The 17,839-nt window shown below is 36.8% G+C and overlaps 1 protein-coding gene across 1 annotated transcript; it reads left to right on the top strand.

The window, feature by feature from the left end:
* Nucleotides 1-12,147: 12,147 nt before the first annotated feature.
* LOC137715504 (putative magnesium transporter NIPA6) lies at nucleotides 12,148-16,138 on the top strand. The gene is made up of 9 exons (XM_068454850.2): nucleotides 12,148-12,590; nucleotides 12,690-12,746; nucleotides 13,105-13,195; nucleotides 13,327-13,487; nucleotides 13,593-13,720; nucleotides 14,249-14,386; nucleotides 14,525-14,617; nucleotides 15,162-15,282; nucleotides 15,368-16,138. Exons 1-9 carry the CDS (start codon nucleotides 12,461-12,463, stop codon nucleotides 15,496-15,498), a joined length of 1,050 nt encoding a protein of 349 aa, XP_068310951.1. The 5' UTR covers nucleotides 12,148-12,460; the 3' UTR covers nucleotides 15,499-16,138.
* Nucleotides 16,139-17,839: the final 1,701 nt, after the last annotated feature.

Here is a 17,839-nt window from a genome sequence, read left to right as displayed (position 1 = left end):
TAAATTCATAACGATTAGGTGAAACAAACTTATATCCTAGCATCAAATTCAAGCATGCAAATTAAGCGTGCACTCTCAATCAACATACAAGAATAAGTTCTAAATCAAACGGTTAAGCAAATTGTATTCAAAACTTATGCAACGATAATTGGAAGTAATCAACTTATTTCACATATATAATCATGGTTTCGAATCACCCCCTAGCTAACTAGGGGGTTTAGCCTCTCATGTTCACAGAAAGAGAAATAAAATTGAATTTAAACATAACGAACAAAAGATTGATTACACCTAGGATGCACAACGAATCCACTTGAATTTCTGCGCGTCCAAGCTCCTCTTTCTTCTTCTCCTTGCTGCGGCAGAGATGGTATGGGTGGTTTTTTGGATGATTTTCTGGTTTGGGAATGGGTTTAGGGAATTGTGGTGGTGCGGCAAGGTAGTGGAGTGATGGAGGAAGGCTGGTATGGTGGCTGGAAGGGTGGAGAAGGGTGCGGACAGGTTGGAAAGTTGCTGGAATGGCAGGGAGAAGTGCGGCTGGAATGGCAGGGAGAAAGTGCGGCTGTTGGGAGAATTTTAGGGTGATGGGATGCTTGCGGCTTATATGAATTATGAGTGAAGACTTGCGGCTAAAGGGAAAGAATGGAGAGAATATGGCTGGCACGAATCCATGGGAAGTCACGGCTTAGGGTTGAATGTAAATGAATTGATGTGTTGGTTGCGGATTGCAGGGAAAAATATGGAAAAGTGGCTGCGGCTGTGTGGTTAATTGTTTATTAGGGTTAATCATCAAATGGGGGCACGGCTTAGGTAAAAATAAAATGGGATGGTGGCTGCATGGCTGATCATTTCAATAATGAAAAGTCAATGCCATCTCAGCGGCTAGGTTGAAATTAGGGTCAAAAATTGATGGGGGGGCCACGGCTTTTGGGAATAGCTGGAATGGAATGGTGGGATGCACGGCTTAGAGTGAAAAGATTAGGTTCTTGCGGCTGCTAGGATTAATGTGTCAAGGCCGAATAGAATGAATGGGAAAATATAGAATAATGTGCGGCTAGGTTGTAAAAATGTGTAGGGTTTTAGAAAATAAACCCTAGCTTATTAAAATTAAATTAAAGTTAATTCAAAGGCTGCTAGAATTAGGGAATTAAATCAGAAATTAAAGAGGGAATAATTAAAGGGTGCGGCTAGGGTTAGGTTAGGAGAGGGAAATAGGGTTTAATTGCACAACATTGGACAAAAGTGCCCCCCCTTGCACGGCAAGGGAAGGGAATTAGGGTTAAGGCACGGCAAGGTTGTGTAATTGGGCTAGGGCCTTGGTTTTGTGCCTAAAGTGCCTACAAGGCCTTCAAAGTGGCTAGAAAATACGGACGTTTAAGTTTAGGAAAGGTTACCAAAACGGAAAACCTAGGGTTAACTTTCCTACTTCAAATAGGAAACCTTGTTTGAGTAGGAATCCTCGTTTTGGTAAGAATTCATCGTTGGAGTAGGAATTCGTCGTTTCTTCAAATCTTCAACTCATTCATTCCTCTTTCGCTCCAAAAGACTCCAATTTGCATCTTCTTGCACACTTTGGCCTTATAATCTGAAAATACACAAAAGTAGCCTTAAACACTAAAATAGCTAAGTAAACACAACATAAATGCACGAGAACAAGCTAATTAAGTCGCATGAATATGCTCCTATCATGATTTAGTAGTTTTTAGCCCTTAAAAATCGTATGGACGTGTTCTACTAGTCTAGGGCTTCATTTTGGTTCAAAAATTGTGAAAAATGGTTGAAAAACGAGAGAGAACACGGTTTGCAGGTTTTTCCAGTTTCCGGCACCGGCGACGTCGCCGGAGGTTCGCCGGAGAAGGAGACGGAATATTCCGTCAAGTCTGACAGAATATTCCTGACGCCGTTAACGGAATCTGTCAAAACTGACGGAATATTCCTAACGGCGTCAGTTGACGCCGTCAGCGTGCCAGGCACGTGCCTGCGCATGGCCGGCGCGTGGGGGCGCGTGCGGCGGTGGAAAATTTTTCTAAAAATATGGGGTTGTTCCTGAGGTTGAGTAGGTCACGTTGGTATATTCATTTGTCCATTTTGAGCAATGTATGAGAAGTTATTACGAGAAGTTGGTTATGTGCTTTAAAAATTAACGTTTATATAGTTATTTCGCATATAGGTGATACGTATCCCGAGGACGAGCGTGGTCACTCGAGGCAGGGGGGCTACGACCCTTCCACTTACCAGTGAGTGGGCTTTTGTTTTTCCGTATATACCTATATACATTTATTTCCCAGAAATTGTTTAAAAAGGGTTAATTATTTTATGCCATGCACCATATTATTATCGTTTATGCATCATTGCATGCAATAGTAGTGATATACATATACATATGCATATTGGGTGCTGTGGACGCACAGGTAAGTGCCAGGTGAGTGTTATTTATATTTATGTTTCAGTAGTGGTTTGAGATGCTTAGAGAGCTCATAACCTGCACCCCCGGTGTTAGTGCTCCCGCCCAGAGTAGGGCACAGTCCTTCACGTGATGTTCACCTCCCGCACCACACGCTCAGCTTGGATCCAAGTTAGGTGCACAGTCCTGTCGTACAGACCACTATAGGTGGTTCCGACTCGTAGGTGACCCGCGATTATTCGCACAGCCTTCACGTGATCGTAGCACTAGAGCGTATATATGTATTACACCCAGGCCTGTCGTACAGACCACTTTAGGTGGTTCCGACTCGTGGGCAGGTTCAGTTATTGAGTTTGAGATTTGAGCTCTAGATGCAGCCATACAGGTCACGTTAGGTGACTCCGGCTGCCAGATTACATGTTATTGATATGATTATACCTGGGCACTTGCATATCATTATGAGATTTCGGCATGGCATATTATTGAGCACGTTTGACATATTCTTGAGCATGATTGACATATATACTATGTATATTTATTTTCTGGGAAGTATACAGGTTTTACGGCGAGGGGTTATAATATATTTTATTAAATGGTTTTATGAAAACTTTGTTTTTGCCCACTCACGCTTTTGTTTTGCGCCCCTCCAGGTTCTAGTGGTCTAGCAGGTTCGGTGGTTTCCCTGAGGGCTTCCCGGCATTTCTGACAGACACCCATCAGCGTAGGGTCACCTTCGGGTGTACTGTTGTCGCATCATTTTCATTTGGACTGCTGTAGACTAATTGCTCTGAATTTAGCGTCTCACTTACGCTAGCACTGGTTTTCATCACTTTGTATGCTAGTTTTTAATTTATTCGTACTTTTATTACTATTTTATTAGCTTCCGCACGTGCACATGGTTACGTCACCTCCGTGTGATGGCCAGCACGCCCTGATCTCGGTCGGGGTGTGTCAGGGTTTACATGTGTTATTTGTATTACGTGAAATGTTGATATGTGAACATGTTATATATTTAACTGTTGGCTTAGATGTGATATATTATAAATGTGGTATGTGAACATGCTATATATTTAACTGTTGGCTTAGATGTGATATATTATAAATGTGGTATATTATGTACTGGCATGCTCATTATCATTTGTCAACGAAGTAAAGGAGTTACTTAGGTTGTGGGAATATGTGGAAATTAGCTTTTGTGTAGTGGAATCTATTCATTGTGAAAGCAGTTCCAGGTGAGCCCAGTGTGCACATTAGAATAGGGTATTGGCGGGTAAAATCATCAATGTGGGTGATTTGAGCTGGAGATCAATGAATTAGATAAGATGACTAGCAACAGGGGTTTATGAACTTGGGATATTTTATGGGGGTTATTTATATATTAAAGCACTCAGGACCATAGTGGTAAAATGCATGGTATGGGACATGCAAGTCTATTTGTTTTAATATATAAATTAACGGGTTAGGTAGAAAAGAAGTACGTTCTTGCATTACATTACTCATAAAACATTAATAACATTAATAATATTAATCATTTAAGATATTGGACCCCTACTAAGCTTTTATTTCACCCCTTATTAATTGTCTTACAGGAGCTGAGATAGAAATCTAGTGGCTAACTTGGAAGAAAGAGACTGCTTGTAAATAGTTTTAAACATTTTAAGGAGTTGTTGTCGTTTCTTTTATGTGTAATGACTTTGTTTAATGCAACGTTTTAGCTCAACTTAGTCACCTGCTATTACATTTAAGTTACCCCTTTTATTCATGCTCTAAAAATAAAAATAAAAATTTAGGGCGTGACACTTATGGTTTAGCTATCTTTTATTGCTACAAAGATGACATCTATCATCTTGATCTCTATCATTTTAATATGTTGCCTTCTGTTGTTTGGGACTATTATGTCTTGTTTTTGCTCAAAACTGCTTCCTAATGGGTATCTTTCTTTTCTACTGAGTCTCTATTCCTCGTCAGAAAAGTGCAAACGTTTAAGGGTTTGCCTGTTGTGCTTGTTGCAAGCTGTGCCTATATTTATGGAGGAGTTTGTTTATATCAAGAGCATCACTTTTGGGGGATGTCTTTTATATTGCATGCATCCTTTTTAAGGGAGTTGGTTCACCTTCTTATGCTTACTTGTTGTTTGTCCAATTGTTGTTTCATTTTTCTTGGGCATGCTTATATGACTTATTGCTAATTTTAATCTGTTGTGCTACTCCTACCTTATGTTATTTGCTGCCTCTTTGGACATTGATTGTGATATTCCGCCTTGTCTTTGTCTTGCCATCACAAAATGGGGGAGTAAAATTTGTGTTTCATACCTTGGCAAGCCTTTTACCCATGACAAATTTCACTTGTTCTTATCAAGAGTTGCTCTTTTGCAGGACTTCTTACTTGGTCTCCTTTTATTGATTGATGTTCTCATGAGTGTGGGTTTTGAGCAAAATTAGTTTTAGGCTTGGGGTATTTTGTCAAGGAAAGCCAAAGGGGGAGATTGTGAAGTCAAGACTCTTAGATTTGGCTTTCCTTGTCAAATATTATAATTGAACTTCACACATGCTCAATCTAGCTTTAGGCTATACTATGATTATGGGTTGTTGTTGTTGAAGTAAATGTTTAAGATGGGGCACATTCACCTCAAAAGGTTTGTTCATGTATGTGCACTTCATATTATTTGTGTTGCATTATGTCTAGTTTGATTGTCTAATCAGTTTTGCGCGCTAACTTCTAGCTGTCTAGGCACACAATTTAAGACAACCTACATGGGCTGACTAAAATCTTTTTGCTGGTGGTTAGTTTTTGGCCATTGATTTGCCTAGATCTCTTTTGCAGCCGACAAGTGTCCTTGGCACAAGTTGGCTGATGGAAATCATATTTCCTTGGGTATATTTGTTCCCTAGGGTTTCAATTTGTGTTTTTATGGGTTTAGAATTTATTTTAGAGTGAGATAGTTGCATGGAAAGCTTTGAGCTTGCCTCTTCTCCAATTATGAAACCCCTTCTGTCAAACCTTCTTCATGCATTAAACACCAATCATTAGGAAGTAGGTTTGCATTGTTTTCATGGTCTTGCATTAAGTTTCAAATCTTTATATAGACATGTTTTTAGGATTCTCATCAATTTCTTCCTTCAAATGTTTGACTGGAGAAACTAACTGGTCATTAAATCCAGATTTCACATAACCATCATTGTCATATCATTTGCATTGGTTGTGTTGGTTCTCGATGCCACAAGGTGATGAGCTCAGGAAGAGCTGCCACTTCATGAAGACCGAAGAAGTTCCTCTTGTGTAAGGTAAGGTTGCACAAAGGTAAAGCTGCTTCATAGATAGGGATCTAGGAATTGAGCTTGTGTAGTCTTTGTATGAACCTTATTTACACTAGTGGATTGGACTCATTGGTGAGTCCCCGGTTTTTTAACCCAGATGTGGGTTTTGCCTGCCAAAAAGATTATTGTTATTCTTGCTTACATATCATGTTAATTTGCTTGTAACTCATTGACTCTAGGGTTTGCAAATAGATTTGTGCTTTCAACTAAGTTTAACAAAGTTTAAATATGCGCTAAACTGGACATTTGTTAACTAGGGTTAAGTTAGTAAACCAGGTATAATTGTTTATTCTTGGTTTTGGTAAACTAACAAATCTGATCTTAGTTGACTGATGATGCTGATTAGTCAGTCAAGCATATATTGAATTTTAAATTACAGGATATTCCGGCTGTTACCAATTTTAGTTGGAGATGCTTTTATTGAATTGACTCACCTCATATTAACATGCTTTAGAGCATCTCCAATAGAAAGATGTAAATTTGAGATGTAAAAGTCACATTTGCATTTTATTTTATATTTCTGTGAAAATGTTAGTTCTTCTCCAATGAGAGAGATGCAAGTCTGGAATGCTATTTATTGTTCTCTCTTTGATTGTCATGGCCACATCCTAAAAATGTACTTAAAAAAGATGTATATTTACATTTTTATATACATATTCTGGAGAGAAAAAAAAGAAAAAAAAAAAAAAGAAGATATTTTATATATCATCATTGTAGTGGTTTTCGGCCAATCAAAATTATAAAATATCAATGTCAAAGCATTTTTCATCTTCCATTGGAGATGCTTCTAAAAATGCGAACTATGTTTCACATCCTTTATATTTGTGTGAGTTTGAAAATGTGTCATGAAGTTTTAATTTTCTTATTTTACACTATAAAATATAGAAATTGCATTAATTAATATGTTTGATAAAATTAATTGTTTGATCCTTTAGTAAATTTATGCATCTATGTTATAAGGGTCAATTTGCAAACCAAACCAATATAGTATGCAACTACGCATGAAATCAAGAATAGAATAATTGAGGGTAAAGTACAAAAAACTACCTCAACTATTGGTGTCACGACACTTTCATACCTCATCTTTTAAAATTGACAATGTCATACCTCATCTTTAGAATTTGGTCCAATGTTATACCTTCCGTTACTTAGCCGTTTACTTTTCAGTTAAATGCTGACGTGGCTTGATCCGGATCCCACTTTCTATTAAAAAATTAATAAAATATTATTAAAAACTAAAAAAAATCATTAATAATTTTTAAATATTAAAATAATAAAGAAAAGTTATAAAAAAATTAAAAAAAAAAAAAAAGACCTTCTGTAAGAAGAAGAAGAGGAAAAAAAAAACCGAATCTGCAACCCAGAAGAAGAAGGAGGAGGAGAAAGAAGGAGGAAGAAGGAGAAGAAGAAGAAGAAGAAGAAGGAATTAAAAAAAAACCCAAATCTACAAAAGAAGGAGGAAGAAGGCGGAGGAGGAAGAAGAAGAAGAAGAAAAATAAAATAAATAAAAAAACCCGAATTTGCAAAAGAAGGAGGAGGAAAAAAAAAAAACAAAAAACCCAGATCCCATTAAGGTGGAATCAGGAAACCTTTGTGACCTCCTTCTTCTTCTTCTTCTTCCTCTTCCTCCTTCTTCTTCCTCTTCTTCTTCCTCTTCTTCTTCTTTTGGAGGGGGGGTTACCGAGGGTTTTTTTTTTTTTTTTTTTTTTTTAATTTTTTTACTTTTCTTTTAAAATATAAAAAATATTAAATAATTTTTTTTTAGTTTTTAATAATATTTTATAAAATTTTTAATAGAAAGTGGGCCCCAAATCAAGCAACGTCAGCATTTAACTGAAAAGTAAACGACCAAGTAACGGAAGGTATAACATTAGACCAAATTCTAAAGATAAGGTATGACATTGTCAATTTTAAAAGATGAGGTATAAAAGTGTCGTGACACCAATAGTTGAGGTAGTTTTTTGTACTTTACCCAATAATTGAACTAAAAAAAATCCATTTAATGATGTACTCGACTTGGTATATCAAGATAACAGTAGTTGCGATCTAATGATAATTCTCTTTCTTTGTAATACAATGGTATTAGGAAAAAATATAATAATAATTGTGAACTTATTACATTTGATATGTTAATAAACAAAAAAGAGATTACATCGTCGAATGGTCTAGAATTTTATTTTTAATTTTATAATTGATTGATATCTATACGAAAATGGCAAGTGTCAAACAAATAATATAATTATGGCTTAATTGTCAAAATGCTTCTTGTGTTATAGTCATTTGCCAATTTAGTCCTCTTGTTTACCTCCGTCCGCCAATTAAGAACATTTCATCTAATCTCTGTTAAAAAGTCCATGAATTATGTAAACTTATTTATAAAATTATATATTTAATTTAAAATATTTAAAAATGAAATAAATTTAAAAATTAATATAAAAATACTCTTCTCCCAACTTCCCACACCCTTAGTGTACACTATCGTTTGTTAAAAACAAATGTAATTTCTCATTTATATGCACTTTTATGTGAATTTAAATTTAAATACAGAGAATGAGTAATATATGGTTGTCTCTATTGTGATATGTTACTCAATTACCCAATCGAAGGCAAAGTGGTAGTGGTTAATTTTCTTGGGACGATGATAGGTAGGGTCGAGGTAAATCTAGAGATGTGTTCTTCAAGTTGCAAGCGCATGTGGCTAAGGTTGGGGGTTGAGTCAAGGACAAGGTGGAAAGGGTGGGCTTTTTAAAAAAAAAAAAAAAAAAAAAAAAAAAAAAAAAAAACACAAAATCATTTTTCATTTTATTTCTTCCTATTTTAATTGAAAACATATTTTTCTATAGATCGTAATATTTTTATAAATTTTTTAATAGAGATTAAATGAAAATTTATTAATTAGCTAATTGTGACAGCACGTTCCGAAAATTTTAAAACGTACGCGTGAAAAGATGATTTTGCCCCTAGCATGAATTTTTACGTTGTGTGGTTGTTTTGAGCTTGGTGTGGCTGGTTTTGCACCACACATTTTCCCCCACACCTTCCCTTCACCCTTTCCCCTATCCCTGCACCTATCCCGTGCCCAGTTCCCTTCCCATTTTCATATCCCTTGTACGGACACACCCCAAAACCCTTGTAATCTTCACAGATCGAAGAAACAAAGTACATATCCATGCTCGTGAGGTCCGTAGGAGTTCAACCATACCCATTTCAGGTAAGAATACCTTCGTTTTCACGTCGAACTCGGGATACCCGATTTTTGGTACTGTTCATGCACACGTAAATTCTTATATTTTTGGGAATTTCAAATTGTAGGAAGCTTGGTGAGGTCCTTAGGATGCTTGGGGTGTTTCGTTTCAAGGTTTTGGACGTCGGGATCGTGAGTTTCGAGGTTGGCCGGAGTTAGGGGTATTTCCCCGGCGAGATTTCGTGGATTTTAGCACTTGAAAGTGGTATGATTTTGTTCCTCTCGTTGTAAGCTTCATTTTGGTACCAATTTTGTGAAATTTGGTTGAAAAATGAAGAAGATAGGACGATTTGAAGTTTTTCCCGATTTTCCGGCGCCGTCGACGGCGCCGGAGAAGACGACGGAATATTCCGTCAGTTTGGACGAAATATTCCTAACGCCGTTGACGGAATCCGTTAAAGTTAACGGAATATTACTGACGGCGTTAACTGACGCCGTCAGCGTGCCAGGCACGTGCCTGCGCGTGTGGCCGTGCCTTGGCCGGTGCGTGGGGGCGCGTACGACGGTGAAAAATTATTCTAAAAATATAGGGATGTTCCTGAGGTTGAGTAGATCACGTTGGTGTATTCATACACCCCATTTGAGCATTGTATGAGAAGTTATTTCTTAAGATTGGTTATGTGCTTTAAAATTAACGTTTTTATAGTTGTTTCGCATATAGGTGATACTTATCCCGAGGACGAGCGTGGTCACTCGAGGCAGGGGGGTTACGACCCTTCCACATACCAGTGAGTGGGCTTTTGGTTTTTCGTATATACCTATATACTTATACTTTTCCCAGAAATTGATTTAGAACGTTTATTCGTTATATGTTATGCCTATAGTTTGCCGTTGTTTATGCATTGTTAATTGTATATATATATATATATATATATATATATATATATATATATATGTATGTATGTTTGGTGTTGCGGACGCACAGGTAAGTGTCAGGTGAGTTGTGATTTATGTTTACATTCAGTAGTGATTTGAGATGCATAGAGAGCTCATAACCTGCACCCCCGGTGTCAGTGCTCCCGCCCAGAGTTGGGCACAGTCCTTCACATGATGTTCACCTCCCGCACCACACGCTCAGCTTGGATCCAAGTTAGGTGCACAGTCTTGTCGTACAAACCACTCTAGGTGGTTCCGACTCGTAGGTGACCCGTGATTATTCGCCCAGCCTTCATGTGATCGTAGCACTTAAGCGTATATATATGTTACACCCAGGCTTGTCGTACAGACCACTCTAGATGGTTCTGACTCGTGTGCAGGTCTAGTTAGTGAGATTGAGATTTGAGCTCTAGATTCAGCTGTACAGGTCATATTAGGTGACTCCGGCTGACAGATTATGTGTTGTTGATGTGGTATTACCTGAGCACTTGCATTTTACTTTGAGGTTTTGGCATAGCATTTTCCTGAGTATGACTTATATATATATATATATATATATATATATATATATATATATATATTCTATTTTCTGGGAAGTATACAGGTTTTACGATGAGGGGTTAGACTTATTTATTAAATGGTTTTCGAAAAGCTTTGTTTTTGCACACTCACGCTTTTGTTTTGCGCCCCTCCAGGTTCTAGTTGGCTAGCACGTTTGGTGGTTTCCCTGAGGATTTCCCCGGCATATCTGACAGACGATCACCAGTGTAGGACCACTTTCGGGTGTGCTTTTGTTGCATCGTTTTCTCCTGGACTGCATTAGGCTTTTATGCTCTGAACTTAGTGTTCACACTTACGCTTGCACTTGTTCATTATTACTTTGTGTAAAGCTAGTTTTTATTTATTCGTACTATTTATATTACTATTTTATTAGCTTCCGCACTGTGCACATGGTTACGTCACTTCCACGTGACGGCCAGCATGCCCTGATCTCAATCGAGGTGTGTCACTAATAGAGATAAACAAGAGGACTAAGTTGATCAATTTAAAAACACGGAACTAAGCGAGTCATGTGTTGTTGTGTTCATTTCGTTTTCATGTAACATATGTTATCTTAACGGGTTATGTTGTGTCACACCCATTATCGTAAAGGGTTCTTAACAGGTTGGGTTATTTTACCCAACAGGTAAAATGACTTGACCCATTATGACCCGTTAAGAAAAATATTTTTTTCTAAATTTACACATACCACATTGCCACATAAATATTACTTCAAAACATAAAAAACACATTTGCTGTAAGTACTACATCTACATACTCCAAATAAGAGCCTAATAAAAAAAAGCATCAATACACTACTAGTCTACTACAAAATATCAAATGTACATATCCCATGTGCAAGGATATGTAAAATAAAGGAGTTTTTCATTTCAAGGTTGTGAAGCCTTTCTCAGAAGTTAAAACAAAATACATTTAGAAAAAACAGCAACAAAAAGAAAAGGTTACCACAAGCTCAGAGCCAATCAATGTGGTGGAGGGAGATTGGAGAGGGTGGTCATGGACTCGTGGTTGGCCGAAGTTGAGGTTCGAGACTGAGATTCGAGAGTTCAATTCGAGAGAAAGAAAGTGGTTGCTTCAATTTAAGCCTTCGACATTGAGAATAAGAGAGAGAGTCTGATTTAGTCTTTAGGGTTAAGAAAAATATCGGACAATCGAGATTAAATCTCAACCAATTCAACGGTCATCAATTTTCCAAATTTAATATATATATATATATATATATATATTCAACGGTAGGGATTTAATCTCACAAAAGTGAGACTAAATCCTACTTCTATTAATTAGAGTAATTTTTTTAGCAGTTTAAAATTATTAAATTAATATTTTTTTAATCATGTAATAGGTTATCTATGTGTATACTTGAATCGACATGTTATCTTAATAGATGCTTATCGGCTACCCGATAACAATCCAATTCGTTATTATGTTAACTCGAAAACCTGTTAATTTCGTGTCATTTCATGTCGGGTTAACGTGTCATATTAGAAATTGACAGGCCTATAGCCACATAGCTACAAGGGATGTGCTATCCACACACCCTTTTTTACTTCTCACATACTTTTTTAATTTTCGACATTCGGATCGGATGAATTGAAAAAGATCAAATGATAGAAATTAACTAGAAATGTAAGAGAAATAAAAAAATGATGTGTGGATAACATATCTCTAATTATAATACAAGGACCATTTTGACACTTAAGCCTATCATTATTATAGACACTTGTTTTGATTAATTTTTTTTTTTTTCTGTTCAACACGTGTTTCGAATTAAGTGCTCTTCAAATGGAGATGCCGTTCACCAAAAGAATTAGGCAGATTAATTATATAAATTGATGAATTTGATAAGCCATTTAAAAGTGGTACAGAAGAGAAAAATGGAGAAGGCAAATTGATTAGCTCTGCTTAACACCGTGGCTGTCCGTCCCCACATCCCCCAGACAGGAAAAACGAGCATATTCACAAAGTTCTGCCAACGAGGATGATTTCCCACAGCGTTTGACCGGTTGTATGATCCCATGAGGAAATTAAGGAAATTTTCAGAAAAAGAGACAAAGATTCGACATGGGTTTCTCCAAAGACAATCTTAAAGGCGTTCTTCTGGCTTTGCTTTCAAGTGGCTTCATCGGGGCAAGCTTTATTATCAAGAAGAAAGGCCTTAGAAAAGCCGCAGCTGCTTCTGGAGTCAGAGCTGGTGATTTATTTATTTATTATTTTCGATTTTTCCTTCAAATTTCGGTTTTTCTTTCACGGATTTTGATTTTCTGAAATGGGTTTTCATTGATTTTTGTAGGGTATGGCGGGTATTCTTACCTCTTGGAGCCTCTGTGGTGGGTGGGATTTATTACCAGTAAGTTTTCATGTCTGTTTTTTCATTTTTTGTTGTATGTTTTGATCTTTCAGAAGCCAACGTATTCTTTGCAAATTGTTGTCATATGAAACTTTATAGTTATTGTTCTTATCGTTGACATGGATTCTAAATTATGATTGTTTGGTCTTTTATCATCATCCACGTTTCATTTTGCTATTGAGTTCAAGTGCTTTTCAATGGCAATAATTCTCCTTCACCGTGGAAGTTTCGTTTCTGTTTGATTTTAGCTATTGATGGTATCCAATGTCACTATGTCAGCGCTTTGAGATTCATTTTGTTCGTTTAAATGCCACTGATGGCTCACAGAATCCGTCTTGATTTATGATTTTTGATATAGTGATCGTTGGAGAGATTGCAAACTTCGTTGCATATGCATTTGCTCCAGCTGTTCTTGTTACCCCTCTCGGTGCGTTAAGTATAATTGTCAGGTAACTGTTTATATATTTGTTTTGTCCGTGCTTGGATTGGTTACTCCTATATACTTTTATCATGTCCTATGGCTATGGTGATGTTAAGAATTACTAATAATGTTTTAAAATTTTTTAATGGGATGATGTAGTGCTGTGCTTGCGCATTTTATCTTGAAGGAGAGGCTGCACCGCCTTGGAGTTTTGGGCTGTGTAATGTGCATTTCCGGGTCAGTCATAATTGTTATCCATGCACCACAGGAACATTCTATCACTTCAGTTCTTGAAATATGGAGCATGGCAACTCAACCAGGTTTGATTTAGGCTCATTCACTTTATTTTAATTTCTTTATCTCTTTGTTCTTTTGAATTATATGACCGTTCAATGAAAATTAACAATGTGTACTTTCTATTTCAGCTTTCTTGCTTTATGTGGGTTCAGTGATTGTTCTGGTTTTCATACTGGTCTTCCATTTTGTGCCACAATGTGGGCACACGAATGTGCTAGTTTTCACGGGCATTTGTTCATTGATGGGTTCTCTCTCGGTAAAACGTTTGAATTTCTGATAGTCATAGTTCTTTTCTGCCTTACTGTATTGAGTGCCTCTCATATCAAACTGTGGTGTTCTACACCAAAAAGGAAAAAATGAAACTAATTATTGCACTGAGCTCCTCTTATTCCTGTCTTACTGTACTTAAACAACCATGGTTGATAGGGATGTAAGCGTTTAAAATTTTAAAATTTAGGCACAAAGTTCACACGTGGCATGTGTTTAAATTGTTTTAACATTAATATGTAATATCTTCATGCTCATATTCATCCTAAAGGGAACAGATGTTTATATAAAAAAAAACATAAAGGTGGAGCCTGGGTGGGTTATTGATACATAATGATATTGGTCAATCTGATTCCTTGGTTTGATGAAGATGAATGTCTGTTAGCACTTCATTCTTGAGTCCCTCCGCACCCGAGTCTGCTTTTATTGAATTCTTGTAATGCAATTATTTCCTTTCAGTTTTCATTATATCTGCATCTCATGTAATATATATTTATTACTTTTCATGATTTTGCAGGTGATGAGTGTTAAAGCCCTAGGAACTGCTCTGAAGTTAACTTTTGAGGGGAAGAATCAGTTAATCTATCCAGAGACGTGGTTTTTTATGTTGGTTGTAGCTACATGTGTCATCACCCAAATGAATTATCTGAATAAGGTTAGAAATTCTATTACATTGTGACTATGTTAGATATGGGCAATCGTAGTCTGATTTATGGGAGTCTTCTATTTAGAAGAATTACAGGCAGCTTTGTCTTTGTATTTTATACTTAACAACTCAACTCTGAATTTTCAGGCACTTGACACATTCAACACTGCAGTCGTGTCCCCTATTTATTACGTCATGTTTACCACGCTGGCAATCATTGCCAGTGTCATAATGTTTAAGGTATTGTTAAGCGATGGTGTGATACCTCTTTGCCAAGTCTATAGCATCAGTTCCAAGTTGCATTGTTGTTAATATGATTGATGTTTAACGGAAGGCATGAATCGGGAATGTGACTTAAAAGCATACTCTGAAAAGTAGCTCAAGCTCAGCCTTGAGTGGAGTAGTAATATTTCAACCGGAGTCAAGCAAAGATTACCACCCCAATTAAAAACCCATGCTTTTTGTGAACCTAAGACAAGTTCATTATGTTAGTTGACGTGAAAAAAAATGTTGTTTTTGAATGGATTGGGATCGGCAAGGGACTTTATAGAAAACCTGCTAAAGAGTACAACAGCAGTGCGCTACTGTCTATACTTCAAAATACCCTATATCAGGATCCTAATTTAGATACTCGGTTTTTTACTGCTGAACTGTGACTCATATCTACACTGTGAATAAAAAAGAAACAGTCTAGCAGAATACTATTTGTTCTTCTAAAACAACAGGTTATTAATTGCATATTTAGTTGATGATTGTAATTACATGCTACAATTTATGATCTTAGGATTGGGATGACCAAAGTGGGGCAGCCATCATATCAGAAATATGTGGATTTATTGTTGTATTATGTGGAACCATCGTATTGCATTCGACGAGAGAGTTTGATAGAAGCTCGTCTTTTCGAGGTATAAGACCAATCTGCTATTTATTTTTGTTTTTTCTGTTATCTAGTATGATATATTTCCTAACCACTTACTCTCTTAAACGCAGGTAGTTATATACCTGTGTCGCCTTCATTATCCGCGCGACTTTGTAATGGGAACGGAGAACTATTGAAGCATGAAGAAGAAAACGGCTCACCTTCTGAGGAAATTTGCTTAAGAAGACCAGAATTGTACTAGATCGTATCTCCTAGGATGACACCATCCCATTCCATCATGGGCAAGGAAGAAGAAAATTAAACCATTCTTTCACCATTGTCCATTAGATAGATCTAAACTTGCCCCGTTCTGGTCAAGTCCAGATATAAAATGGTAGAAGTTGTTCAGGTGGTGGACGTTTCTCAACTGCTAGTGGTTTTGCTGTGTAGACTAGAGGGAGGAAGAATGGAATGACAATTGATGCTGACTTTCGCCAGGGCTTCATATACAGTTTGTCCAAGATTCCTGGCTTTAATGGGTGGTTTGTTCACTCTATGAAATAAGGAAATATAGCTTTTAAATCAGATGAAGCCCCAACAGACACCTGGATTTTATAAAGGCTGGACATTGTCCTTACCAAGATTATCAACTGCCGTGAAAACTGATTGACGGAGCCCAGGTCAGTTGAGATGTTGAAGTGCCTGCACAATTTTTCAGGTGTCTTCGGAAATGGACTAGGGTAGCTTTCGCTTGATTCTTTTTTTCTTTTGGAAGAGCGTGTGGTGCTACTTTCTCTGTTTTTATGTCTTTATTCTTTTAGTTATTACAGGACACGTCTATGTAGAGTTGTTATCAGATTTTGATTGTACCTTTCGAAGATTGACTGAGTTGGATCCTCAAATCTTTTTAGGGATACAATATAACTTGATGTTTGTAGGGGCCAAAATATTTGGTACTTGTAAGAACGGTGTTGTAAAATGGGATTAGGATAGGGTTAGGTTACGAGAAGATTTAACCACCATGCAATGCCTCAATAGTTAGGAACGAATTTTAGGTCTATATTTCATACGGCACGTCTTGAGTTTGGCCAAGGGGAGACCGAAATGTTTATGTGAGTCTTTTCGACGTCCAAAAGGGTGGACTGCATTGACGAAGTTATCAGCATGTCTCTTTGTCTTAAAAATAAAATAAAATAAAAAATAAAAAATAAAAAATAAAAAATAAAAAAAATAAAAAACTGATAAAAAGTTACGAGAAGATTTAAGCCTGAGTAACCAAACTACCCACCCAATGCATGTTGTACAGAAAGAGCAACCATGTCGCCAACTCGTCACTCGTGCATGGCTCACAAGTAGTGGGGTGCGTAATTTAGTGACATGTGAAAGGTGCGGTTCATGAACTTTTCCATGACGCAAAGAGGGACGCAAGTTCCGGAAATGGGACTTGCACCCGAACTATTTAGTTACTACATAATGGAATCAGGTCAACGGAAGAAGGTCAACGATTCACACGATACAGTAGAGGACCTATATACAGAACTGGATTTCCTCCGGATCCAAATATACTAAGCCTATTGAGTAAGAGATCCGGATCGTTGAAATTTAATTCAACGGTTATAATTATTATAACTTTTAGAGGGTACCCTATTTGTAGTCGTTAGATCAAATTTCAACTGCCCAAATCCCTTGCTCAGCAAGCTCAGTTTTATTGGGTCCAGAGGGGATCCGGTTCTATGATAACTGAGTTGAGCTGTCTAGAGTGATTTTTGCAAGACCCCCCCCCCCCCCAAACAACAAGAAGTTTAGAAAAGCGTTTGGAGTTCGAACACCCAACAGGATCTTCTCCAGATCTTCTTTGTGAGAACTCTGAGGATTCGTAAATCGTGTTCGTTCATCGTACATCGTGCGGTCAATTTTTATTAGGTATTGTTTGTATTTAATAACAGTGTTTAATTTTAAATAAAAAAATTTAAAATAACTTCTTACCCCACGATATACGATGAACAAACATGATTCATGAATCCTGAAGATTCTTACAAAGATGATCCGGCTAGGATCCGAATTTGTTCCACGAAATGTGTCGACTTCAATCATGATATATGTGGTGGTATTTCATCAAAATAAAAAATAAAATAAAAAAAAATGTTAAACACACAAACCTAGATGTATAAGGAAGAACCAAATGAAAGGAATACAATGATGCTTTCTTTTTAAGGGTAATGTTAGAGAGTCTAAATTTTTTAAACTAAATGATGTGTTACTAATGAAAAATAAGCACGTTAATAACACTCAACACTTAAGTAATAATCTCAAAAAATAATCATTAGTCTATTTAGCATTACCCTTCTTTTTAATAATGGTAATGCTAGGAAGACCAAATTTTTTAAACTAAATTTGTCAACCAAATGACGTGGATATTTACTTAAGTATAGAATAACATACTTATTTTCTAATTGTGACACATAATTTGTTTTTCAAATGGAAAATGTTATTAGCACTCCAAAAATCTTATTTTGCACTTTTCACAAGTGTATTTTTCTTAGACCCGGCAGTTTCTTACACGACACAAAAACAACACGAAAATAACGAGTTTTCGAGTCAAC

This window comes from Pyrus communis, chromosome 3 (genome assembly GCF_041283825.1).
Source record: "Pyrus communis isolate YQ-2024b chromosome 3, ASM4128382v1, whole genome shotgun sequence".
Taxonomy (NCBI): domain Eukaryota; kingdom Viridiplantae; phylum Streptophyta; class Magnoliopsida; order Rosales; family Rosaceae; genus Pyrus; species Pyrus communis.
This window is presented reverse-complemented; position numbering and strand designations above follow the sequence as displayed.